The following is a 27565-nucleotide window of genomic DNA, read 5'->3' as shown; positions in this document are numbered from 1 at the left end:
CCAACACCGTGTTGCAACACCGGAAACCAATAATGGGTTTAACAAATTTATTCTCTCACGAAAATGCATTTGCTTCCAACAATCGACAAAAACGAACCTTGCATTATAATAGACGTAACAAAACTTTCGCTCTTAGCCGGTCGACCTACAACCATATCGTTCCCATAAGCTACAAGCTTGCTTTGTGGTTGCCTACTGAGGAGAGTTCATTACTGCAATTTTTCTTTGTAATTAGGTAGTACACAGGGAAATCGTACTGCCCCGTGCACGTGCAATGGTTTATAGTATGAAACAACACCAGACTTGAATCCTCGCGTGACAATTTACTACACCGCAAGTTTTTCAAAGGAAGTCAAACCTAAATTATGGAGCACCGTATTGAGCGGTCACCCTTTCTTAAGCGGTTGGTTGCTAAAGTCCCGACTTTGTTTCCCCTTAATCACTGTAATTTTCCTTCATGTCCCAACGGTCCGTTTGTATTATCTTCCACCAGTATTAAGCGATCACTTAAAGCTGAACCACTCAAGCAAAACTAAGAATAATCTTCCAGGTAATTTTTCATCCATGTTTCTCTCCCAAACTCAGTAATTTTGAGCGAGATTCTGTTCAAGTTCGGCAGTATAATAATATGGACAAAGCTGAATACCTCAGTATTGTAATTTTTCGAAATCACATCTGATAATGATTAATTTCGATAAGCATTTCAAAAGGAAAATTAACGAAAAATTAATTACATAATGTTTCGTTGGTATATTATCATCATAGTTACCCTTACGTTTTTTAAAATAAAATGTAAACCTTACAAAGAATAAGACAGATTGATTGCTGAAGCTACAGTTATTTCTTGAGGCGTATGGGCGTTTTCTGTAAGGCGACAAACTGACTTTTTTTTGCCTTAGAAAGCAAAAAAAGCATTTATTTCATCCAAGTTCACTAATGATTTGGCAACGGGGTCCTACAGGGAATTAAACAGGAAAGATCTTCCAACGCTATTCTTATTACTTTCTTAACATCAATTCCACTTTTTACTACACATCGAAAATTGTCTGAGTCATTTGAAATGATGTACAGGTCACCATTAGGCTTATTATCTCCTGTTCTAAAACCATCGATAATGTGCTGAGGGCTACACACATTTCCATACTTAAACCGCTGTACATCAACGTCTTCAAACGACACTTCTCCGTTGCAAATACGAGTATTCAAGACTTCTTTTTCATTAGCACCAAGCTTTATATCCCCGTCCAATTAAACTTTTTTCAGATTTGAATCAATGTTACATTCAATTGAGCCATCACTGTGCTTAATGACTATCATTCCAATCAAAGGTGTGTGGCGGCGTTAAGGATAAGACAGCATTTGATTCCACAGAAACTATTCTAATACATGCTCGTTAGCGACATGAATAGTAGCGTACTCAAAAGTTCAATCGCAGAATGCAGTCGCGGGCGGGATGTGATCAAAAAGGTTTTACAATGTACTTCATTAAGTACTTTCGAGCATGTGGTTCTATTGTTCTCTAAATGTACAATATTTGAATAAGGACACCAAAGAGCGGAAAAACTCTCTATGAAACTAAGCGATTCCTACTTAAATATTCTAACTGTTTCAGTGACGGAAAGAATTTCAAAACTAAGAAACGGATACATTAGGCCATTAAAAAGAGAACTCTGCTTGCCGAACTGAAATGCGTTCAAACATTATTAATAATAATAATAAAATGTGAAAATAACCGAAGTAAAAAGACTCCTACTTCTAACCCGTAGCCTGCTTGCAGGTGGTAGCCCGTGATTCAGAGCGGCGAATATTCGATCGCCATATCGCACAAGTGGAAAATCTAGGACGAGTGAAAAGGCGAGGGGCTAGGGGCAGGAGGTAAGGGAAAAAACGGCAGTTTTTTTCCCCTTTCTCTCTCCCATTGCTTTCTGTACTTAAAGCATAGCAATGTTTGTACTAAGAAATCAGTGCATATTGACAGATACGTAAGTAATTATTAGTAATTTACCTTTTTGGTAATTAATTAAAACTTATGTCAGACATGTAGGCTGACTTTTGATCTTTTAAAGGCTGTATTCTTGTACGCGGTTTTTCAATGTAAGTCAGATTAAATTCCTGAAGCCGTTAATATAATTTTTAGAAGGTCCCCTATACTTTTTTATGTGAAGCATGATTGGGTAGTCTGCTTTCTCGTGAATTGTGGTTTGAATTTTTTATTTATTCGTGAATCATGATTAAAGACGGTAAGGTCTTTTCATGTCCACATGAAAGAAATATTTTATTCAAATGTGACCCGTGAATTAAGGCTGAATTAAACGTGATTCGTGAACCATTTTGTTTTGTGTGATGAGATTCCGACTATTATAATGTTTTTAAAATGTACGTATTGTTCTCGAACGGCTGTGGTTAGCTGTTGACAGGAGATGGACTTCATGTGGATCGACAAAACTCGCAAAACAGACCACTACCGGTTCTTGAACAACCAAGATGAGACATGACATTATCTTTTGAAGCGTAAGACTGGGTCAAGACTAGAAAAGTAAAATAGTAATTCAACGTGATTTTCTTGAAATTTTGCTTAAACGTGAAAGAATTTTGGATGATATTCGTGAAGCGTGAAAAAGTCAAATACTTTTATGTGACTGAGTTTTACAAAAGGGTATAGGGGACTCTCTTCCTAAGGACATAGGCGCTGGCTGTTACTCATTCGGAAGGAGCCACATGACTTTAGTTCTACCTAACTGAATAGAGAGTTCATTTTTCTCAGTCCTTTAAAATCTGCTTGGCCACAAAAAATGAGCCCCTCTCCTTACTTTATCCTTTGCACTGTTACGAGGACTAGCCGCTTGATCCATTTTTCCTTTTTTTCACAATACAATGAAATCTGTGTGAGTCATCTAAAGTGACAAACAAGTCACCTTGAGCCTTAATCTTCTTTAGATCATGGAGAATGTATTGAGGAATAGACAGATTTCCATACTTAAATTGTACATCTTCCTGGTAAAAAGATACCTCTCCGTTACGGACGCGAGTTTTCATAACAAGTTTTTCATTGGGAGCTAGCCTGGATACATCCTCCTCCATGGGGAATTCTTTTATATCTGGATCAGTGAAACGCTGAAGAGTCCCATCGCTGGACTTAAAGATTATCACTCCAACCTCAGGGGTGTTCGAGTGGACTACTAACAGTTTCTCCTCGAAGTCATCTGGAACATTTAATTCAGGGTCCCATATTTGAAGGTCACCAAGCTGTTTAGATATCTTTCCGTAGCGAGCGATAGTTCTCAGTAACACAACAGCAGGGACTTTTACTCCATACTGCGTGGTCAGCACAAGCTGCTGGGTGTTCTGAGCATCTTTCCAAAGAATGCATTTCCCTTCTGAGGAGCTGCATTGAGGACAGTATCCTAAAGAATCTGTGAAGTTTGAGTCAAAGTTTCCAAGCAGTTCTTGAAGACCTTTTGAAATTGGCGTAGAAGATCTCTGCTCCCTCAAGAATTTGACGATCTCATTCAGATCCAGGCTTACGTTTCCGTTATTTAACTCTACAACAAACGTCTTTTCTATTCTACTGACTCGCTCAGTGAAATCCTCACATGTAACTCCGCCCGTTCTTGATTCTCGATTGCAAACAAAGATAACGACTTTTTCATCTAATAAAAAAAGAAAGAGAAGATATGATAAATATGTACGACATTCAGTTAGATTTGATTGCATCTTAGTTTAAAAAAATCAATCCACTCCATTCTGCCATTGCGACAGGAAGTCTGTGTGCTAACAAAGCATTAATCCTACAGTAGTAAAGGATCATGATTCCTCGCTTTTCTAGACCTACCTTCCCTCCCTTAGACAATGATTTCTCCACTCAGGCATTCAGAGGTAAGATTATTTTTGTCCGACGGCTTTTGTGAATGAATTCATCGAAAATATTCAGCGATACAAAAATATGGTGAAGCGGAGAAATGGTGGTAAGAATGATTGTCATTTTTGATTAATTCATTCCAATTACCGACTTAAGGTAAAAAATAACTTACCGACTTTATCCACCGCAAGTCTTACAAGTCTTTGTAATTCCTCTGATCTCTGATTTTCACGACCATCCCCTACTGTATCACCGTCCACCACCAACACACAGAATCTGAAGCGATAATCCCTCAAATATTCTTTAACTTTGGTGATTGGAGGGTTATCAGTCAAAGGATACTCTAACAAGTGAAGGCTGGGAAGAAGTTTTTCAAAAACCTTTTTCACATCCTCCGAGGACTCATGTGACACGTTACAGCCAAGAATCGCCAATTCTAAAGAGTGAAACGCAGATGGCCGTACACTTAAAATATTCCTTAAAGGAGAAATACGCAGGTTGAGATTCCCACGAGTTATTTTTACCTTCAGAAAATCGCTTAAAAAGCGCTAAAAAATTCGACCGACTTAGTTTTGGTACCTGGCTGTTCACACCAAACTAAAAAAAAAAAAAAAAAATCATCATTTTAGACAATAATGTCGTTACTATTCAAAGAGATATTCAAGAGATAGAAAGAAGGTACTTGAGACCTGGTTGCGACAAAGTATAGTTGGCCAGGTTTGCTAAGCGAGACAAAAAAATCGCAGCGTCTATGATCATATTTTAAGCACATTTGAAGACATCTTTTGATAGGGTAGGTTATATTTGGAATCTAAAATCACGGTCAGAGTTATAAGTTCGTAAATAATTCTTAAATGATAAAGATGAAAATTACATGATTTCCGGAGCATGCTTTTCAGTTTCAACTGTGTGGGCACGGTTGTCTAATTACTTTTTGTTATGACCACATTTTGGCGTCATAAATCATCTATTACTGTACAGAAGAAGAGTTACATGGAATACATTTGTTAAGTTGAGAACACATGGCCGATTAATCTCAGGAAGTAAGATCTAAAAGCTCCCTTTTTAGCCAACAGCAACAGACATATTATAGGTTTAGCATTAGTTTTGCACCCACCTCATACTAACGTATCAAATATTTATTTGCTCTCACTGGAGACTACAAGTGAGCAAAAAAAATTACCATTTTGGTATGAATCAGCACTAAGCAAAACAAGAGTTAATAAGGAACTGTATTTAATATTTTATATCTATCATCTCTCAGGTAACTGGAGAAGGGGTCTTACTATTCTCCTTTAAATCTGTTGTTTAGACTATATTCTAACCTTTGGTTTCTCCAATTAGTGGAGGGATTATCTCCTTGGATCTGGCTCCTGGATCACTGCTAATTGCTGTGTTTTCCCCATCGCTCGAGATACTGCTGCTCCTAGTTGTACTATCGAGAGGGTGTACGGAAGTGTGCTCTTCTTTATCATTCCTTGGTCCAGTTGCAGCTTCATAGGGATACAGGAAACTTTCTTGTTTCGTTGGCATCTTTGATTTAGACTGCTGTTCAACTGGCGAGGAATAACTTCTACATAAGGGAGCCGGTGTTAATTTTTTCGATCTTGCTTGTGGTGGCGTTTCTGTCTTTCGTTGTTCCTTTCGCTGAGGTGGATTATTTTCAAACTTTTGTCCTCTCTTAAATGGGTCAAAGTGATGCAGCAGAGCTTGTTCGTGAATCGCTCGATGTTGTTTGTTCCAAGAAAAGATGAAGCTCCTTCTGCCATCAAGATAATCTTCGTTGAATTGCGAGGAAACTTTCCTCTTCGCCCAACGTGAAATAACCTCTTGATTCTCTTCTTCGTTTCCCCTGTAGTTATCATCTCCCCCGATAACGATGATGACGTCTCCTCCTGTAGACAAAGCAGATTCAAATGTACGTAGCCTCAGGGTCTTATGAGTATTATTACTTAAAATAACATGCATTGTTAAATGACCCGCACGATCCAGAAGGTGCTGTTAAGGATACTAAAACGATTCATTCAGCCTAAGTGGAATTTGATTTGTTTGTTACTAATTACTTTAGTTACGGATGTGGTTACGTTGTTGTCTATTCTCGATTGGTTTGTAATCAGATATTTTAGCGTCCCCACGCGCGTATAAAAGCCTCGTTTACCGATATGTGAGTAATTTTGCCAGTTTCTTCCTTTGATTAGTTTTCTTGTTTTGGGTAGAAGCACGCTAACGTACAGAGTCGCACAATAGTACAATTTATTGTTTTCAATCTAAAGGGGGCGAATCAAAGAATGAGACGCTAAGCTAGGAACGCCCACTTTGTTAATCTTACAGTCGATCTAAATCTCCAGTTATCTTGATGTAGCTTACTATGATTTTCGAGTATTCCTGTTGATTGTTGTTAATTTTGATCGCGTTATCGACGGAGGCAGGTTAATTGCTCTAAGCGTTTTGTTGATGAGTTACGCAACGTTTTAAGTAAATTGCATTGTTATTTCAGTTTACGATCGTGATCGTGATCGTGATTGTCTATCGTGGTTCGCTAAATCGTTTATCATCATTAAATCACCGTTAACCGTCAACCTTGGTTTTCCGTGGTTATTGGTACTTGAAGCACACGACCTGTAAGATAGTCCCGTAGCATTAACACGCTTTAGCGACACCCTTCGACTTCGATCTCGTTTGTCGCAAGCGTCACAGGTGCCTTTACTGAAAAACGTTGGAAAAAATCCCTCTATGCTTCAGAATAAAATCTAAGGGGGCAGTACGCCACGGCATGACCAGGGCTGGGAAAAGACATACGGCGCCGTGAACTCAATAGAGATTAATCAAGGGAATGATGAGAAGAACCATACAAACTGAACCTTTGAAAATTCGCACACGTGAAGTATAAAACACTACTTGTCAAACGTCCTATTTTGGGATCAAGAAATTCTTGATTCATTCCAAAAGCTCCGAAAAAAGCACAACCAATCGAATATTTTCTGCCAACAATTCAGCCACTCAGCATTATGTTTTCATTCGAAATATGAAACTTATGGACTATTCATTCTCATTCAAACTGCTAAAAAAAAGACTCTTTGTTACTGTCGGAATCTTAAATATCTCAATACTCAGTAATCAAACCATCCAAATCGTCGAAAATTCTAATTTCGCAAAAGACAACGAATGTAAACTTGCCCGCCATATTGAAAATCGTTTGTGACGTCATACTTGAAATGGTGTCTCGACCAATGTTTACCTTACACGGTATTGTTTTTCGATCAATGGACCAGTTGAAAAGGCAGGATAACCTTAAGCTCGTGAACGAGCGCAGTGACCTATAGTTTTTATTGCATAAGTGTGGTGTACAACTATTTCCTTTAAATTTGAGAAATTAAAAATATTCATCGAAAGGGAGAAAAAGGTGTAGCTAAAAGTGCTCACGAAGCCCGTTACTCAGTGATGCCGGCAAATTATGATCTTGAAAGTAACTACTCGAGGAACGTTTTGTGTCGATTTCGTTCAAAATTGCGAAATTGTTATATAAATTACATATCAAACTGTTGCATACGCACTAGACTTTCTTATTCAAGTGTTACTTTCAACAACACTCGCTTGCAGTTATCACAAAATGTACCGTGACCCTCTAAAATGAGGTAAAATTGACCCCTCCTATCTCTAAACAGGCACGGTGACCTTTCTTTATTATCGTCATGATTTTTTGAAAAGGATATTAGTAGGGAACACTTAAGGAATTGTTAAAAAGCATTTGTACGATAAATTTTTCTGAGGAATCACCTTTAACATTTAACTCTAACCTCCCCTGCCTTAGCAGAATTTTGTCCCCAAACTTCCTTTGTTGTTAGAGGATAACTCAGTTTTTAATGATAAAATTTTCAAGTCGGATTTTCCGTTCCTATCCGATCAAGTTAGACCTTCTGAAATTCAAAATGAAGAATAAAAAAGCTATAGAATACTCTGCTTAGAAAATAATAAACATTTAAGTCTTAAAAGCCACAGAATAAGCTTTCGAGTCGACGACACTGTTTTTCTGGAGCGATGATATTAAAGCCAGCTTTTTTTAGAATCAGAGCACACAATTATATTTTTCATCGCTTTTGTATAAAAGTGAGCTCTTTGAGGTCAGAAAATCAATCCTCAATTCCGCTATTTTATCATTTTTATTTACAATGTTCACCGAGTACTTTCCTTTGTGTAAGGTATTTTGCCAGAGAGTTGTTAAAGGTGGATATTGATCAGCTCATATGTAAAGGTGACAAAATCCGTGGAGGTTCGTTGACTTCGCTTTCCGGCGTCGAGATCGCACTGAGGACGGTTTTTCTTGACCCTTCTCTTCTTGAACGGTAGGCGCTGAACCCGACAGAATTCTTCGCCTAGATCCTTCAAAGTACACAGATCTCTCGAAACAGTCCTCCGAGAAGTGTTCGGAGTAGATCACAAATATTTCTGTAGGATTGAAGTTTACTCGGCGAGGTCGCACAAATCGCATCCGTTTTTCCCGCTCGGATCTATTTGCAAGGCTCTGATGCAGAGAAATACCTGCAGCATGGTCTGCACGATTACTTCAGCTTTGAATTACGTATCGGTGCCCAGTCATTTTTGTTTAGTTTTTGTAAGAATAGAGTAAAGCACTGTTATGTTTGCTTGACATTTTGCCATGTGAGATTTCGCGTTGTGCCTTTGACGTCACTTCCTCAGAGTCTTGCCATCTACTTCCGGAACATGATCAAATAATGGCGGACGCGAAATCGTGAATTTAACGGTCCGAAAAAATATATTTCTGGTGCTCGGTCTAAACTGAAATTTGGCAGAGTAGGTGAAGGAGACACACTGAACACGAAAATGGAAAAAGTGGTGTACGAAAATTTTGATCTCAGGGGCACTTGAGAGATTTACTATCCACCACGCCAAATTGTTATTTCAGTGGGACCGAATTTCGCGGATATTTCTGGAGTACAAATATTGTACTCGTCTCGCGCGTTATTTGTATTCTACGAAGCACATTTGAAAAATAAAATAAGTAAACCTAACAACAGATCTCGCAATCATCGAAAGTTATAATAATGATAATACATAAATGGAACAATTCGCGGTAGTTGCCACGTTGTGGACTTTACCCAAAAGGAACATTCGTCTACTTTGATTGAGCAGAAGATGTCAGTTTAAATATATGCTAATTTGCTTTCGCTTTCAATTCTATGTCTGTGAGGACTTTGTTGGAGGAAATATACGACAAATCTCGATTATGTTCATCAAATTATCACTGCCTTCCCTGAAGAATAATCTGTTTACCAGAAAAAAGGCATTGTTGGGCATGATTAAATCTATGAGATAGAAAAACATTAACGGAAGGCTCTTCTACCCAGTAAAAATACTTCCGCTCCTCACCCGTTGCTTGAAGTAAAGCTCTGTATATGTTGGCGTAACCGATTCCAGCGTTGTCTTCGTTGATCGAGAGTCGAGATTCATGCGCATGAACCACGAAAAAGGCCATATCCATCTCTAAGGATGGAATTTTTGCAACCATTTCATAAATTATTTAACTTTTCTGATCCAGTTTATCTCATGGTAAGTCAGCAAATAACATTTTGGTCGAAAGAGGAAAAGAAAAAAACCATTTTCTCGGAAACGGTTCAGATGGTCTCCGCTTTCAATGTGCGTACGTTCTGTCAGAAATATAAAACGAGTAAGTTTAAACGTTCGATACTTGTACTTAGATACAATTAATATTTATCTTGACGCTTCCAGTTAAATTTCAATACAGATCGGCATAGATACGTTCGGGTCAACAATTACAATTAAGAGACAAGAAACCAATTATTACCACTGAATTACCTGTTGCCTCCAACAAAGCTCTGTATACCATTGTGTAGCCTTGTTCCAAGTCCCTGTGGTTGATAAACAGACCAGATTCGTGTGCATGCACCACGAACATTGCAAAATCCATCTGCATCTCGGGAATAATTTTGGTGCTCAGCTCAGGTATTTGATGCAAAGTAAATATATGCTTCTTTACCGAGAATTCCAAGCCGAGTTTCGATTTCGCCGATATCAATAAGTCCTCGACCACGTTTAAGTCGTAAATACTATCACAATTAAAAAGATGAATCTTTAGCGGCTCTGCCATCATTCCTTTCGCTTGCTCTTAGAACCTGGAACGCAATCTATCATCTGCTGGAGACGAACGTGGTAGACTATTTCCGAGAAGCTCTTTATAAAAAGCATATTATGGTCTGAAATCGTTCCCAGGGCCTCTCTCTTGTCATTTTTCGCGTACAGGAGAAAGAAGCTGGTTCAAAACAACGAAGGAGAGGCTGCGACCCACGAAACGTGCCTGCATTCATAACGAAGTAGAAGAAGAAAATGTATTCCTAAGGGTTTAATGACTGAGTATATGTCCCAAAAGCCAGAGGTTTCCTTTAATGCCTATGAAGCGATTTCTTTTTCTTTTTTTTTTTTTTGCGCACTTATCAAGCTTATCATTTGTAGAAACCTTTTTCAAAAAAAGAAAAATTGAAAAAATAAATAAATAAAACTCGGGCCCAAAAGTGCTCTTACTTTGTCTTCCAGTGGATCTGTAGATGGTGATGACGCAGAAAACTCTGAGGTGACCCTTCCAAATCTCACATCTCTCGGAATTTAGTGTTGATTTCGCCAGTGTTTAAATACTCTAGAATAGTCATTTAGATCAACAGAAGCAAGCTCTTCTGAGAGTTGTGATACATCATACTCAGTGGGAGAGAAGAAATGGAAGTTGCGAGTACGTTTCAGCCGTACAAAGGTGAACCGTGTGCATCAAACGGAGGCCGGAGGAGACTGACTAAGGCCTAGTTTATACGTCGCGCTAAAGTCAAATTTAATTCAGACGAATTTAATTCCATTAAATTCGTTGTTCCGTCGACATAAGTCGTGGCGTGGTTTTATGCGTCGAAATCAACACGATCGAATTTAAAGAAGCAGCATCTTGAACGCGCCACGGGTCGCTGCGAGCTCGCCAAAATAAATTGAAATACATTGAGAAAATGTATGCATTTCATTCGACGCGACGCTGGTGCGACGTTAAAACTGAAGACGCGTTATCGATATTTTATCCATCTTTTACCAAGGCTGATAAAACGTCAAGGACGAACTTAATTTACCAGACGAATTTAATTCGTTTTAGAAGTCGCGCTATCGTCGAATTTAATTGCTTGAGGGACCTTGAATTAAACTCGACTGTAGCGCGACGCATGAACTAGGCCTTAGACGTTTTCTCTCCTGTGGTGTTTAGGTCAAGATTACGACAAAAGAAGCCTTTCCCACTGAAAAGCTAATTTTTAACAGCAGCATCGAATCAGCTGTATTACAGGGCACGATGATTTTTCGCCGATAAACATCGGCCTTTTTTTTTTTTGCAAGTTTCTCTTTTCCTCAGATATCGCAGAGGCAGAGGTTCAAGTTCGCCTCCAAATAGGAATTTCAATAAAGAAAACCGTTTGTAGTTTAAGCCCAACATTACCACATGTCCCATTCCGCTCACTGGCAAATAACTGACAGGTGTTGTAAGTGAAAATTTCGGCTGCATTGACTCTTGGATACGATAAATTTAGTGAGGCCGACGACTCTGAAGCAGTAAGTCTCCTCTAACTTCATGTCGACGAACGAAAAGCATCCATACCGGCCATAAATTTTCATACCTTGGAAGGAAGTGTATAGAAATTCCCGGTATATGAGTATAATTCTAGCATCTAGCATCATTTAGCGCTCCGGCTACGCAGCACATTTTCTCTCTATTCTTAATTTCTCCTTTTTCCGCCTTAGCTGCCGTCATGTCATGTCACAGCTATGTAACATCACAGCTATGTAACATCACAGCTATGTAACATCACAGCTATGTAACATCACAGCTATGTAACATCACAGCTATGTAACATCACAGCTATGTAACAATCGTTTTGGCCGGCAAATCGTTCTTTCAGTGCGCAAGAAAACTAGATAACTATCAACTAGGAAACGCAGAAAAGAATCTCGTATTATAGGAACTTTATTTCATATGTTGGCACTACGTTATATCCAGCTATTATACTCTAAAAAATTGAAATCGGAAAACTTTTATTATTATCGCGCGATAATATTTATTATTATGGCGCGATAATACTTATTATCGCGCGATAATTTATCATTTATCACGTGATAAATGGAAACTCGTCATGTCACGTAATCGGCTGTCATGCATGTTGTTTCCGTGGACGACAATGACTGCCACAGTTGAGGAGCTATGTTTTAAGGTCGATAGTTCGTTTTATTCATGTAAAAAGATCATTTAGCAGTACGTTGCAATACTACGACACATAGCTCTTTGAATCAGTATAGTAAACCTTGATTTTGCGAAGTCCGAGCCCGTGGAAATTTTGTATTATTTATTTATATTTTGTAATAACTTTTTGATGATTGCATGACTTACACTGTCACGGTTGTGTTACACTAAAACCTTGAAATAAACTTTCATCAGTTTGCTCATCTTCCAGCTTTTATATTTACTAAATTTTATACCACTGATTCCGAAACAGTGGTTGAAAATCTTCCTTTGCAGTTCTTATTACTTTTTCAAAATTATTTGCACTTTTTACTATACACCGAAACTTGTCCGAGTTATCTGAAATGATGTAAAGGTCACCATTAGGCTTGTTATCTTTTGCTCTAAAACCATCGATAATGTGTTGAGGGATACACACACTCCCATTCTTAAACTGTACGTCAAAGTCATCAAATGTCACCTCTCCGTTATGAACACGAGTTTTTAATACGAGTTTTTCATCGGGAGCAAGCTTTATTTCCTCGTTCAACGAAAATTCTTTCAAACTTCGGTCAATAAAACACTCAGGTGTGCCATCAGTGTGCTTAACGATTATTACTAAAAGGTTGCTTTGTAGTTGCCTACTGAGGAGAGTTCATTACTGCAATTTTTCTTTGTAATTAGGTAGTACACAAGGAAAAGTTTTTCAAAGGAAGTCAAACCTGAATTATGGAGCACCGTATTCAGCGGTCACCCTTTCTTAAGCGGTTGGTTGCCAAAGTCCCGACTTTGTTTCCCCTTAATCACTGTAATTTTTCTTCAAGTCCCAACGGTCCGTTTGTATTATCTTCCACCAGTATTAAGCGATCACTTGAGGCCAAACCACTCAAACAAAACTAAGAATAATCTCCCAGGTAATTTTTCATCCATGTTTCTCTCCCAAACTCAGTAATTTTGAGCGAGATTCTGTTCAAGTTCGGCAGTATAATAGTATGGACAAAGCTAAATACCTCAGTATTGTAATTTTTCGAAATCACATCTGATAATGATTAATTTCGATAAGCATTTCAAAAGGAAAATTAACGAAAAATTAATTACATAATGTTTCGTTGGTATATTATCATCATAGTTACCGTTACGTATTTTAAAACAAAAGGTAAACCTTTTAAAGAATAACACAGATTGATTGCTGAAGCTACAGTTATTTCTTGAGGCGTATGGGCGTTTTCTGTAAGGCGACAAACTGACTTTTTTTGCCTTAAAAAGCTAAAAAAGCATTTATTTCATCCAAGTTCACTACTGATTTGGCAACGGGGTCCTACAGGAAATTAAACAGGAAAGATCTTCCAACGCTATTCTTATTACTTTCTTAACATCAATTCCACTTTTTACTACACATCGAAAATTGTCTGAGTCATTTGAAATGATGTACACGTCACCATTAGGCTTATTATCTCCTGTTCTAAAACCATCGATAATGTGTTGAGGGCTACACACATTTCCATACTTAAACCGCTGTACATCAACGTCTTCAAACGACACTTCTCCGTTGCAAATACGAGTTTTCAAGACTACTTTTTCATTAGCACCAAGCTGTATATCCCCGTCCAAGGAAACTTTTTTCAGATTTGGATCAATGTAACATTCAATTGAGCCATCCCTGTGCTTAATGACTATCATTCCAATCAAAGGTGTGTGGCGAAGTTTTTTAAGCAGCCTCTCTTGAATGTCCTCAGGAACTTTGAATTCAGGGTCCCACATTTGAAGGTCACCAATCCGATCAGGTACCTTTCCATAACGAGCGAAACCTCTCAGCAAAACAATGGGAGGGGATTTAACTGAGAATTGTGACGCCCGCACCAGCTGTTGGGTATTTTGAGCATGGTTACTTTTTCCTTCTGAAAAATTCCTTTGTGGGTAACATAGATCTCCTCCTCTTTCCTCTCTCTGAATACCCAAAGTGGCTACTATCCTGCCGCTGCGCGCAGAACAATTGTCGCCGCCATGGTATGAATCAGAGTGCCTTTCTTCGACCACTGTCAATTCAGAAGTGGCTTCATTGTTGCGTGGTGGACTTTTGCCGGATTTTTGTGCACTTTGGAATTCTGGAGTTGCTGCTTGAAATTGGGGTTCTGGTTTAGTTTGCTGGACTGGAGATTGTTGTTGATATTCGAACTTCTGTCCTTTCTTGTTTGGATCAAAGTGATGCAGAAGAGCTTCTTCGTGAATCGCTCGATGTTGTTTATTCCAAGAAAATATGAAGCTCTTTCTACCATCGAGATACTCTTCGCTGAATTGTGAGGAAACTTTCCTTTTCGCCCAGCGTGAAATAACCTCTCGATTCTCTTCGTCGTTGCCCCTGTAGTTGTCGTCTCCCCCGATAACAATGATGACATTTCCACCTGCGGACCAAGGAAATTCAAATTTATAGAGGCGCAACAATGTTACAGTTTCACATATGATGTAATTCCAATGTTTTGTTGTGGATTACTGCGTCTTTATCCGATCTATTAGCCAAAATATAATGAAACTTGCTCCCAGGACACTGACAGACTCAATACAAATTCCCTTCCTGATCTGATAACCAGATTTAAAAGATGAATAATTGGTCTTGATTGGCAAGGCTTACAGGATTGCCGCAGCCATCTTTTGTCGACTTGTCATATGAAATGACTAATCACAAAAAATGGACCTGACATGAGCGGCTTGCGTCATGCAATGACCTCCCAGGCCTCTTCTCTACTACGTAATTAATTTTTCTTCCATTTTTTTTTCCATACATGGAAATAAAGATAATAATGCATCACTAATCTACCAATTGGTTAATAAAATCTGACATATCATGGAGAGAAAATCACTTTCTCTTGGTTCAAGAAAAAAAGTTTAACTTAAGGTTCGTCTTCCGTTACGTAAACAACCGTTCCTAAATACTTAGCTATGTCAGTGTTCCTTATTATCGAGAGAGAAAAGGGCAAAGGAATGTCACGTGGTTTAACAAAGGCATTTTGAACCTATTTTCTACTGAAAGGATAACTGGTGACTAAATGCTCGTAATGTAGGAGGTGGATTGTTTCTCCATTTCCTTTAATTCTTGGAGATTGATTAACCTTTTAGGAAGACTCCATCATTGTTAAAAGAATTCATCCTTTCAATAATATTCTACATTGTAGGCCAATAATACATTTAAGTATCGATCAAAATCTAGTTGCAGTTCTGCTCTTTTTTTCCCAGACAGTTTTTAGACGGTTACACGGATGGATACTCAATTATAAGTTTATCTTTATTAGCAATTCCTCAACTTGAACGTGTTGCATCTAGACAAAAATGTTAATAATTTATCGTATTTCCGAACTGTATGCGATCTAAAACACCTTTCGATCGAATAGGGGGAAGAGGAGTGGTTTAGGCTTTCAGCCACCCCAATTTCAAAAGGCAAGATTAACCCTTTTAACAGAAACAGAAACTTCAGACTGCAAACTCACTCAGAGTGTATAAAACCCTGTCGCAGCCGCACAAAACAATTCTTTGCATTTTGCCACTCTGGGGAGCAACAATCGACCTAATCGATGCTTAGTACTTCAGCCTACTTCCGCTTTCACGTCAGATGAGTTTAATGAGCTAATGTTTAGGAACTATAGAAAAGGTTTGCAGTAAGTCACCACTACCCTTCTCAAAGATAACCCTGCTTGCCAAAAATGTGTTATGAAGAATAATGAAATGTGTTCGAAAAATTAACTGTTAGTAAAAAATACTCCCGCTTCTTACCCGTTGCTTGAAGTAAAGCTTTGTATATCTTAGCGTAGCCAATTCCAGCGTTGTCTTCGTTGATGGAGAGCCGAGATTCATGCGCATGAACCACGAAAAAGGCCATATCCATCTCTAGGGTTGTAACTTTGTCGACCATTTCAGACATTTGAGCAAGTCTGAATGAGTGCTTCTCTACACGATCAATATGGATGCTTAATTTCTCCTGAAATTTCTTCTTCACTTCCTCCACCAACTTCTCAACAGGCGCCATCCCGTATGTATTATCACAGTTGAACAAATGAACTCGCTTTTTTGACCGCAACATTATCCCTGTTTAGAACACAGCCGTTGTTGAAACCCAGGCAGATTAAATATGGAGGTTCAATTTCGCTCAGTGAAGAATGGAACTGCGCAATAATTCCGAGAAAGCCTGTCACAATGCGTGATCAATATTGTCACACATTCCAAAAAAATCACGCAACAATGCAACCTCATAACTGGTCTAACACATTTCTCGCCCCACAGAAATACAGATAATAGAAACGGACGTGGTTGTGCTAAACAAAAATTAGTTCTTAGGCTAAGTATATAAACATTTCCTCACCCACCTACAAGTCTGCGATGCTACTAAGTAAGGTCAGATTTTTAGAGCAAACTTTCGAAAAGAATCATTTTCAATTACATTACTGTTCATTTCAAAGAAATCATTGTTCAAAACACGGGTAACAATACCGGAAGAGTTTCCAGTCGACCTTTCTGTTTTTCAGCTATAAATGTGAAAAAGTTAAGAGGACTTGATATAATTAAATAAATAAATAAATAAATATCGTTTAATTCACTCTTTCAATGCAGTTGAAACCATGTACAAACTGAATTATCAAGGGATATCATTTACAAAACTGTTAAATATAATTAAAGTATAGTAATGTATAGTAAACGTAATAATTAATCTAAAAATCTAAAAGTTATAAAGTCATTAGTTCTCTTGGTTCTTGCCTCCTGGCGAACGGACTCTTCACGCCCAGATCTAAGATTATAAGGAACATTATAAACATTAGCTTGAGAGCGGAGTTTCCATGTCGCAATGAACTTCCTACTTAATGTTTTTCTCCTGACTTCTAGGCTTGGGAGGCCAGATATGGCCAGGGCTTCCTTATGAGTAACACCCGGAAAAACTACCTTAAGGGCTCTCCTTTGTATAGTTTCTAATTTGGATGACAAATATTCAGGGATGTCTCGCCAAGCAGCCACGGCATATTCTAAAATAGATCTAACAGCACACTTACAAATATTTATAAAGTTGCTATTCGCTACGCCAGCTCTTTTAAGTACTCTTGAGGTATATAAACGTTTGGCGGCCTTGGCAATAAATGTAGTCTATGAGGTCATTCCATTTAAGACTTAATTTTATTTTATTTTATTTAACAATTGTATTTTTATTTAATGATTATCTTTGTTTAATTGTATCGGTATGTGATCATTAGCAGAGACAGCACTTGTTTTAGAAGGGTGGCCCGCCTAGAATAGCTTGCTAATTGCGGGTCACCTAGGACTGTGATAATATTGTATTGCTAACAAATAAATAAATTGAATTGAATTGAATTGATTGTCTCTGATTTTAACACCAAGTAATTTAAAAGATGAGACACGTTCGAGCTGGTGATTACCAACACAAATAGGTGGAATAACAGTGTTCGGGTACTCCATAAAATTTATCAGCATTTCGTTACACTGCATAAAATGTTCTGTATGAGGATCCTTCCTTGGGGCGTATACAGTCAGTATAACCAATTGTATACGGTGAATATAAGGATGTGTAAGGTCCGTATCATGAACAGTACAGTCAGGGTATGCTAAGAAAATACCAGGACCGTATACACATGTGGTATGATTTCTTATATTTCAGTATTCATGCCATTATACATCATGAATACTCTGTGTCACATGAGATATACTGGTTTGTATACTGGGCTGATATACGGGTTCTTATACTTCATGTTGAATTCCTCAGTTATAGCTTAGGGTACAAACCAGTGTATGTACATATTGGACACTACTTTGAGAAGAATATTAATGAATTCTGGGATTATCTACGGACAGATATGTTTTTGTTTGGATTTATTGCATTTTGGGGCTTAATAAATCTAATTGTAAGGGCCAAATTAGACGATGTGAAGGGTGAATTTGAAAAATATTGGGGCACTTTGGGATTTAAGGGGGGCCAAAACAGCCCCAAAAACTTCAGTCCTATCACAAATGGCCCCTTTAAAAATAGCCAATATTTCAGCTCCAGTGCAAGTCAAACTCAGAAGTAGAGGGCTCTTTCCTCTGCGCACTGATTTCCCCCCTTACAGTCAAATAACGAATATACACAGCATACTTATCTTTTAAATACGAATTTACTTAATTCTAAGTATTGTTACTGTTAAAACCTTTTACAGACCATGATTTTAAAGTTATGAAGAATTTTTATTATGGTATAAATGGACAAACATCATTTGAAAGAATAGAACAATAAATAGATACATTTTTAACTTTAATGCAACCATTTTCTAAAATATATCTCTTCACTAAATCAGTATACTTCTCAAAATTGCAACCACTGCTTGAAATTACACACAAGAGACACTTGTAAGTAAAGCATCCCCTTTTCAATGACTCAACAAATGTGGTATGAGGCAGCTTATAACCAAGACTGACTGAATTTTTTGAAGTACAGAAAATTATTAAAATAACACAACAGCAATAAGTGGTCCTGCTCCTGCACAAGAATATAAATTTTGTTTGATTTGTGCATCTGAAAAACAGTCTTGGAACAGCATTGAGAATTCTTTCGGTGGATGTGAAAATACATCCCATTTTACATTATTAAAACATCAACTTTCATCATGCACTACCTCAGGCATTTATCAAGTCATTGAAAAGGGAGGAAACAGTAACAAGAGTCTGCCCGCATCCATTTCAAGTAATGCTTGCTCTAAAAAAGTAAAAATTGCCTTTGACTGATTGTAGGAGACATAAAAAATATAAAATGAGCCAAGTAACCCAATGACGGCATCAATAATTCCTTCTTGTAGGAGCTGACAAATAATGCTCCCCTCTGTGACTATATACAGGAGATCAATGTCATAAAATATCTCCAACAATAATAATTGGTGGCAGGATGTAATCTATAACTAGCGGATCAACATCAACCTCTCTGCAACAAAAACAAATTTTACAACTATATTAAAAACAAGCCAAAGTGCAAAGGAACGTCAAAATTACGAGCTAGTCTGCCATGTTCAGTTGGTCATTTTCCCCTCATTTAATTTTACTCAAATGTTATATATACATATGTAGGATGTTTTTCTAAAACTATATAAGCCAAAGCATTAAAATGGAAGTGGGAATTTAGCTCAATGCTCATAATTTGTTTTCCCTTCAAGCCTTGAAAAAATAATACTACACGACTCCCAAAGTATCTACAGGTGCACATCACAAATGTACCTGTGGGGTGATCAAATATCAGGGAAAAAAAAGGGATCAACTATTGCATGTGCAGTATTTATCTTGTGGTTTGACTACAGCATGATTAAAAAAAAAATTCTGCTAAATCGTAAAAATGGAAAAATAGAAGGAAATTAAATACAACCCCAAAGTACTTGAAGCTTAGTATCTGGACTTCATAAGCAAATGGGCTCAGTAATTTTAGCTGTTCTGTAGTATTTTTGCTCCAGAGTAGCAGTGTTTATAGACTCCTACCTCCAAATGGTTAGAACTTCATCTTGAAGTCCCCTTTTCTTTCCACTCTACTGGTGCAGAACTTTGTTGATGACCAGCAGGGATGTCAATTATTTTTAATTTCTGAAATTCAAATACAGAAGAATTTACTCTTTTGTGAAAATGGGAGACATTAATTAACCCCTACATAGCAGAATATTGTCAAATCTAGCAGTCCGGATAAACTCTCCTTAAAGCCAGGGCTTATACAAGTTGTAAAGTCGAAGGCGACTTCAAATCAGGTGTCTGTTACACAAATTAAGGTATAATACTTCTTTGCAAATGATTGAAAACCTCATTTTTACTTTCTCTGTTGCATCCCTCTTCACTAAGGGCAGCTTCCATTCTATCCATTACCTCATTGACCACTTTCTCTTTGCTAGTAGCAGCATATTTAGGATATGCTGCAGCCACATAAGGTATTTTTCCCATAGTTTGGTTGGGATGTCATCATCATTAAATATTCTACAGAGCTGGGCCTTTAACTACATTGAAAGGTAAGACAGAAAACATAACATGAAAGCTCATCTTACTTTTCCAATAAATGTACTCTAGAGATATTCATAACCACATTTGTGCTGATAACCTAATGAGAGAAATGCTATTCTTAAGGACTGTCCATGCCCTTAATAAGGGACACAAGTGTAAATTATTGGTACGGAACTTGCCTTTTGTACACACAAAATCCCTCTTCCCCCTTTAAGAAAAGAATTACTACAACTGGGAAGTTAAGCATATCACTTAAAAGTATTGCACTGCAACCTCTGACAGGCACCCTAGTATCTGCAGCCAAAAGTTGGCAAAAAAGAAACAAACAAACAAACAAATAAACCTAAAACTGCTTTACACTTATGACAGAAACATAGTCACCATGACAGAAAGAAGCAATTTACAGCCAATACTTAAATAGATGAAATATTTCAGATGGGTACTCCACTAACACATCCTTCACCAATTTTGGGGCAGTTATGATATCAAAGTGGTGAAGGGGGAATGTTTAGTCCATGAAATCCTTGTAAGCTTTGTGCTTTCGGGGGTTTTTCCTAACTTCGTGGCGATTTTTATCAGAAAAGGCTTTCAAAGTTGCCAGAGTCTCACGTGCTGTAAGTCTGGCTGCTTTGCCCAAATACTGAAATCTTTCTTGGTGCCTTTTGACGGCCTTAGAGAGACCAGCTCCAGCAGGAGTCTTGGATGTCTATCGGTCAAATTTATATGAGTTTATTGCTTTAACAGTGCTGTTGCCGTCCGATCACATTATGCTAATTTGCGGCCTGTATAATCCTCCCACGCATAACTACCGGGATCTCGACTTAATTACTTACATAATATCTTTTGTGGAACTTGTTTTGAACAAACACCCAGAAGCGGCTATTGTCTGTGGTGGCGATGTAAATCGTTTGGACATGCAAGAATTTAAGGCTTTGTCTGGCTGGGATTTCATGGTTGATTTTCCCACGCGGGGTAACGCGTGGTTGGATAACTGTATGACCAACCGAGCGGATCTGTTCGGTCAAGCATATCCCATACATATGCTTATTAAGACAGACCATGAAGGCTTTGTTTAACCGGCGGGATTAAAACTTAAACCTGTGCGCCGCAAAGTTTTTGTGCGGGACTGTAGGGAACATCGGAAACAGTCACATTATATGGTACTCACTACGCTGGACTGGAGTGACGTCCTCAACGAGGTGGACATAAACAAGGCGGTCGAGGTGCTTGAGGTAAAGATTCGTGCAGTGATGAATAAGTTTATGCCGCAAAAATCTGTACGCATGTCATCGCGTGACCCAGTTTGGATGTCCCCATTAGTCAAGTGTATGCTGAGGACTAAGTCCCATTTATCTTTAAACAACAAGGAACGTCTGTCTTTATTTAATAAGCGCATTTCTGAGCTGATAACCGAGAACAGAAGAAAACTGGCTGCCATTGGTAGCGGTGACTAGTGGAAGGGCGTGGACGCCCTCTCGCAGCGTCGCAGGTCATCGTTGATAAATTTGGACAAGAACTCTCTAGTTCGTCTGAACGACTACTTCGCCAACCTGTGCTATGATGACACTTACGTTAGACCTATTGATATGGATATCCCGGACAGTGTAAAGCCCCCGAAAATATCTGAGCGGTGTGTTTGGAATACCTTAGTTCATGTAAAGAAAACGGCAACGGGACCAGACGACCTCCCGTACTGGATCTGGAAAGACTGTGCTGAGCTACTCACACCAATCGTCACTCACGTTTGGAATCTGTCGCTGTGTGCTCATACATGGCCAGACTCCTGGAAGAGGGCAAATGTTAATCCTCTCCCCAAAGTGAACATGCCTATAGAGGACTCAGACTACCGTGGTATTAATGTTACTCCCGTTATTGCCCGGTTGTTCGAGAAGGTCGCGTATCGTACACAAGCACAGTCAGTCATTGAGAACAACCTGAGCCACACCCAATTTGCATATAGACAGGCGGGTAGTTGCTCAAATACCTTGCTCGCTATCCAGCACCAGACATACAAATATTTAGATAGTAGTGACTGTAGCGCAGTGCGAATTTTTACCATGGACTTCAGTAAGGCTTTCGATTTTGTGAACCATGCTATTTTGTCTGCCAAACTGAAACAGCTACCTCTAAATCCATACATTATCAATTGGTATCATAGTTTCCTCTATGCAAGACAACAACGTGCTGTTAGTTATAATTTTTTAGGACAGTGGAAATCTGTCAAGAGAGGAACCACACAAGGTAGTGTAAGCAGACCGTATCTTTTTAATATATTTTTGAACGATTTGGAGATTTTTTTTAATGGTTGCCCTGTGCTTTTTAAAGATGCCGATGATTCCACTATTCTTTCGCCTATCACTAGGAATAGTGACCCGTCTGCCGACTTAGTAGGACAGTTCTTAACATGGTGTAAAGACAATAGAATGGTCTGCAACCATTGCAAATGTAAAGAGCTTGTTATTAGAAAGAAAAATCATAATGTACTCTACTCTCCAATTAATAATATTTCCCAATGTCATTGCTTCGTTTTACTAGGAGTAACTTTACAGAGTGACGGAAAATTTTATGAGCATGTAAGAACTAAGCTTGTCAAAGCAAACAAGTGTTTACACGTCCTACGAACATTGAGAAAGGAACATTACTCTCAGGCAGAGATTTATCATCTTTTTATATCCACTGTTTTGTCTAATTTTAGCTATGCACTTTCAGTCTATGGGGCATCTGAGTCCGATCTCATGGTTGTACAAAATTTTTTAGACCGATGTCATAAACGCGGTTTTATCTCATTTCCAGTTTTTATCAAGAACCTTTTAAACAAACAAGACCGAAACATTTTGAACAGACTAAAATCAACGGATTGCCATACCCTGAAAGACATCATTCCTGTCCAAAAGACATATGTACACAATCTTAAGAAAAAAGGCTGCGCACGCCCGAAAATTAATACACAGCGCTTTATGAACACCTTTGTAAATAGGTTGATATTTAAGCTCCATTTATTGTAATGACATACTTTTTGATTCATAATATGTATGTAGATTTCTGTTGTGGTTTTTCCAAATTCATTGTAACATAAGATATGTAGTTTTATCTTATGATGGAATAAAGACTTTTATTATTATTTATTATTATATTATTATTATTATTATTATTATTAATTATTATTATTAGCTGGACGTTTGGGTTTGTAGTTTTTTTTCATCCTGTTCAAAAACTTGACCTCCAAATAGCCCTGGAAAAGGGTCAGCACCTTGCATTTATTAATTCATGATTGTTTTGCATGTTTGTTATTAAACTTAACTCAACTAATGATATTACTTTCAATGTGTGGAGTTCACATCGTCCTAAGTTTTTCAGTTGGCACCTTGTGTTTTTCCTTTTCGGTAAAATAGGAAGAAAGGAATTGATAATGCACTCTTCGCCATCCAGCCATCTTACCCTATAAGAACTTACTTTAACAATGCCTCATCCATGATACAAAAATCCTTGAGCGGTTTTCCCTTTTCATTGGGTGTCGATGTTAGTTCTAAATTGTCACCATCGCTGCCGTTTGGTGAATCGTCAATCGACGTCTAAAACGGATTGCTCGTACGTAGAACTTGATTCTGCACATGGGAATAAAAATATAAATGAATTTTTTCCAGGAAAAATTTAAGAATTCAGAGGGAGGAATCCTTAAATCAGTGAGTCTTGAAAGAAGTCACGCTCGTCTTGTGCAAATGCATTATCCGTTTCGAATTGTAACCGTCTCTATCTCTCGGCGCCAGAATGAGAACACACGACCTTAGTTGTGAAACCGCTGATACTCAGACGGAAGCACGCATGCGTCATAGACAGAGCTGAATAACGTATACGCATACGCCAGATTTTGCCGCGGAAACACGGATTTTGAGTCGTTCGCATTGTTGATTTCCTATTCTGTTGCTTCGAGGCGTCGTTTTCCTTGCCGCTTTTCTTTTACAGAACAACCTCAAAAAATTGGTACACCCCCTAAAAATTTTCAAAAATTAATTTTCTCCTTTAAACCTTTGGAAATAGGAAAGTGCCTTCGACGAAAACAGAGTTCCTCGGTTTTAAAGGTCAGCCCTTATTATTTTCCGCTAATTTCGCTAAATTTTAGACCTAGGACACTTCAGCCCGCGTTGTTGACCGCATACCCGCTGACGTAACATTCATTATTCAGCTCTGTTTGCGTCACATTCTTAGCAGGAAAGTTAATCATCTTACTGAGGGAGAGCTCGCGCCTTGTCAAGGTTCAGCGTTCATCGAGATCAATTTCTTGAATTTTAGTCGCTATTTTATGGTAGTTTTAGTCGATTCTGACTTGAACAAGTTTACATCCCTAGTTGAAGGTAATTATGAATTAGTGTCGTTCAATTGTGAGAGCTTGTTTGCTCGTAGCTCGGCCCTGTAATAACAGCACATAACCTCTCGCTATACAATTCTATATTAATGATTTATTGCAGTCGGGATTTTTGTCTGACACAAGCGGATAAAGGAGGTAGCCAATGGAACCACGCAAAACATATGACTGACTGTTTTACAAATGGTTTCATATCATGTGATCGCTGGCTTAACTTTACAGAAAACTTTTCAAAACTAATATCTGACCATTCTCCTAGAGAGAGGCAAGGGGCCTGTACGTGACGCGGATTAGGCCAAAATCAATATGTAACGCGTGAATTTTTACAGAAAGGAGAGTGTCATTCGTAAATTTATGAACCGGCATAAGGCGTGATTTGCCCTCTGAAATATACATGGCAGGTGAATTTTTTTTCTCTCATTTCGTGACAACCTCACAATTTATCAAGGTCTACCCTCACCTTTGGTCTCTCTAGAGGTTGAAGATGGTATTTCTCCAAAACTATCTCTCCGACTACTGATCTCTGTCTCTCTGCTACGTTGTGTACCTGTTTGCATTTCTTTGATCGTTGTTACTGCAGATATGGCTTCATCATTTTGTTAGGAATGTTTGGGTGTGTGTAAATTTATCCTTTTCTCTCAGATTTGCTCGCGATTTAGGTTCTGTCCTTGAAGGTTGGTTTGCACGTGGTGGCCTATCTTCAAACTGTTGTCCTTTCTTGTTTGGATCAAAGTGATGAAACAGAGCCTGTTCGTGGATCGGTCGATGCTGTTTGTTCCAAGTAAAGATGAAGCTCTTTCTGCCATCAAGACACTCTCCGCTGAACTGTGAGGAGACTTTCCTTTTCGCCCAACGTGAAATAACTTCCCGATTTTTTTCGTCATCGCTTTTGTAATTGTCATCTCCGCCGATAACAACAATGCCATCTCCTCCTGTGGACAAAGCAGATTCAACTGTAAATAAGTGCAGCATTATTATCTCTCAACAAAAATTAAATTCTCGGGACCAGATCTAAAATGTGGAATTATAATGCCCTTGATTGACTAAATGAGTGGTGATACAGAAACCATCTCTAATCAGCATGTCGATGGGTAGTTGCCACCCGAAAATAATGTGTGTTGCACGAAATAGACCTGACATGTTCAATTTGCGTCAATCAAGGGCCTTGTAGACGTCTTCTGAAACGATTTTCATACATTTTAACTCATTTTGAATCGGTGACGCGTTCGACTGCATGCGCCTCGTATGCCACTATCTTGTTCTTACCACATTTTGACGTTAGCTGTGGTCTATTTGTATATGTATTTTATTTTGCATTTTGTATTTCCTCCATTTCAACAATTACAAGCTATTGATCAGTTAAAAAAAAGATAAAGAAAATGGAGACGGGCATAGTATAGCGAGATAGTTAGTTGACGCGTACTTAAGTTAATTATGTCAAGACGTTTAATTAGGCCAGGGTTTACATAATTGGGAATAATATGGTCACAGAGTGGCACATTGTTGATGATTCTAACAACTTTGTTTTGTAGCTTTACCAACTGAGACAGTGGCACTAAATATCACTTATTTACCAAAGGGTAGATAATAATTCACATAAAGTCTAGAGAACATCACGTTTTCTGGATCAGTCAGATAAATTTACGTCTGTTTCCAAATATATATATGATCAAATATTGATTTCAATGGCTCTGCCATCGAGTGATTGTTCAGATGGATTTCATGTGATTTAAAAAGAAGCATTTGACCTCAGTCTGGTTGCCATAGATAGCTGCTGGCAAAATATTATTTTATTAAAGGTGAACAGCTGACTGTTTCATCGTTGCATAGAAATTTTACGAATAAATATGCCTTGAAAACTCAGAATATCCGATGAAAAGTCTTGCTGATTTGTTTACCATTGTTGAATAGTTTTTTCTCTTTTTCAATGTTGCCTCAGCCGTAGATGACCAAAGGAAAATAGTTCTTAAATATGCATCCCCTTCCCATTTATACGTATACTTTCCTGGCAGTTCGAGTTGGCTTCATTTGCATGTTCTAGCAGGCAGTTACACGTAATAGAAATGTTTAGTATGCTTATATGTGCCCAACTTGAACGAGTAGTATCCCGATGAAAATGCAAATAAATTTAAGTTTTCTCGGGTCCTGTGGTTTTTTTTATAAAAACTTTCGAGCGGAACCGGGGAAAGGTACTATGCTCTTTGAGTTTCAGCTTCTGAAATAACAATATGCAAGATTACCTTCTTAAAACTCAGAAAAGTGCAAGGGTCTTCCCCATTCTGAGTACTTGATCCCATCCCAGAAAGTCGAAGAAGGATCAGAAAGGTCGGGAAGCAAACTTCCTTCGAGCATTACACTGATGCAGCTGCATAAAAACAATTAGTGGCTGTTTGCTAGTTTGTGGAGCAATCGTCGAACGTTACTATGATCTACCTATCGGCTCATGATCTACTTTCGCTTTCAACTTCGGTGTCAGATAGGCCTCTGTTGTTGAAGATAGATAACTCTTTTGCAGTAAATTTGTCGACCACTACTTTTTGTATAGATAATTTTGCTCACCTAACAAAGCGTTATCAAGCATAATTAAATGTGTTGAAACGAGAAAGTGAGAATACTTCCGCTTCCTACCCGCTGCTTGCAGTAAAGCTCTGTATATCTTGGCGTAACCAATTCCTGCGTTATCCTCGTTAATCGACAGTCGCGATTCATGTGCATGAACCACGAAAAAGGCCAAATTCATCTCTAGAGTTGGAATCCTGTCGACCATTTCAGAAATTTGAGAGAGTCTGAATGAATGTCTTTCTACACGTTCAACATGGATGCTGAATTGGTCAAGCAATTTCTTCTTTACTTCGTCCAACAACTTCTCAACAGGCTCCATCCCGTATGTATTATCACAGTTGAACAAATGAACTCGCTTTCTTAACTGTGACATATTCTATTTATGCCTTTTCTATCACTTTGAGCGAAGCCTTTTGTTATTACCTTCTGGAAGATATCGTATATTCATATTCACCTATTGAGGAAGACGATTGCGCAATGTTTCTCAGAAAGCCAGTAGTTAATCTGA

General features: G+C 38.2%; 3 protein-coding genes across 4 annotated transcripts; all 3 read right to left on the bottom strand.

Moving 5' to 3' along the window:
- Positions 1–32: 32 nt before the first annotated feature.
- On the bottom strand, positions 33–25090 carry LOC148727556 (uncharacterized). Of its 2 annotated transcripts, XM_088726261.1 has the most exons (5): positions 24956–25090; positions 9695–10193; positions 5185–5754; positions 4032–4295; positions 33–3650 (listed from the first exon to the last, which is right to left on the bottom strand). In XM_088726261.1, the coding sequence occupies exons 2-5, from the start codon at positions 9987–9989 to the stop codon at positions 2836–2838; spliced, it is 1944 nt and encodes a 647-aa protein (XP_088582387.1). In that variant the 5' UTR covers positions 9990–10193; positions 24956–25090; the 3' UTR covers positions 33–2835. The 2 variants fall into 2 exon arrangements, with proteins under 2 accessions (XP_088582387.1, XP_088582388.1); XM_088726262.1 differs by lacking the exons at positions 9695–10193; positions 24956–25090 and adding an exon at positions 9248–9480.
- On the bottom strand, positions 13138–16311 carry LOC148727557 (uncharacterized). The gene is made up of 2 exons (XM_088726273.1): positions 15900–16311; positions 13138–14536 (listed from the first exon to the last, which is right to left on the bottom strand). Exons 1-2 carry the CDS (start codon positions 16204–16206, stop codon positions 13431–13433), a joined length of 1413 nt encoding a protein of 470 aa, XP_088582399.1. The 5' UTR covers positions 16207–16311; the 3' UTR covers positions 13138–13430.
- LOC148727555 (uncharacterized) lies at positions 17287–27535 on the bottom strand. Its single transcript, XM_088726303.1, has 5 exons — positions 27124–27535; positions 25043–25427; positions 23586–23737; positions 19626–21915; positions 17287–19080 (listed from the first exon to the last, which is right to left on the bottom strand). The coding sequence occupies exons 1-2, from the start codon at positions 27428–27430 to the stop codon at positions 25087–25089; spliced, it is 648 nt and encodes a 215-aa protein (XP_088582429.1). The 5' UTR covers positions 27431–27535; the 3' UTR covers positions 17287–19080; positions 19626–21915; positions 23586–23737; positions 25043–25086.
- Between the last annotated feature and the right edge of the window lie 30 nt (positions 27536–27565).

This window comes from Stylophora pistillata, chromosome 7, assembly GCF_964205215.1.
Source record: "Stylophora pistillata chromosome 7, jaStyPist1.2, whole genome shotgun sequence".
Classification (NCBI taxonomy): Eukaryota; Metazoa; Cnidaria; class Anthozoa; order Scleractinia; family Pocilloporidae; genus Stylophora; species Stylophora pistillata.
This window is presented reverse-complemented; position numbering and strand designations above follow the sequence as displayed.

What these genes read in the sequence shown, in the direction of transcription:
- LOC148727556 (XM_088726261.1), bottom strand. Translation starts at nt 9,989, where the DNA reads ATGATGGCAGAGCCGCTAAAGATTCATCTTTTTAATTGTGATAGTATT. An exon ending in ACTAATTGGAGAAACCAAAG is followed by an intron (nt 4,296 to 5,184) that starts GTTAGAATATAG and finishes TTCACTCTTTAG; the next exon opens with AATTGGCGATTCTTGGCTGT. An exon ending in ACTTGCGGTGGATAAAGTCG is followed by an intron (nt 3,651 to 4,031) that starts GTAAGTTATTTT and finishes TTTTTTTATTAG; the next exon opens with ATGAAAAAGTCGTTATCTTT.
- LOC148727555 (XM_088726303.1), bottom strand. Translation starts at nt 27,430, where the DNA reads ATGTCACAGTTAAGAAAGCGAGTTCATTTGTTCAACTGTGATAATACA. An exon ending in AGCTTTACTGCAAGCAGCGG is followed by an intron (nt 25,428 to 27,123) that starts GTAGGAAGCGGA and finishes CTTTGTCCACAG; the next exon opens with GAGGAGATGGCATTGTTGTT.
- LOC148727557 (XM_088726273.1), bottom strand. Translation starts at nt 16,206, where the DNA reads ATGTTGCGGTCAAAAAAGCGAGTTCATTTGTTCAACTGTGATAATACA. An exon ending in AGCTTTACTTCAAGCAACGG is followed by an intron (nt 14,537 to 15,899) that starts GTAAGAAGCGGG and finishes CTTGGTCCGCAG; the next exon opens with GTGGAAATGTCATCATTGTT.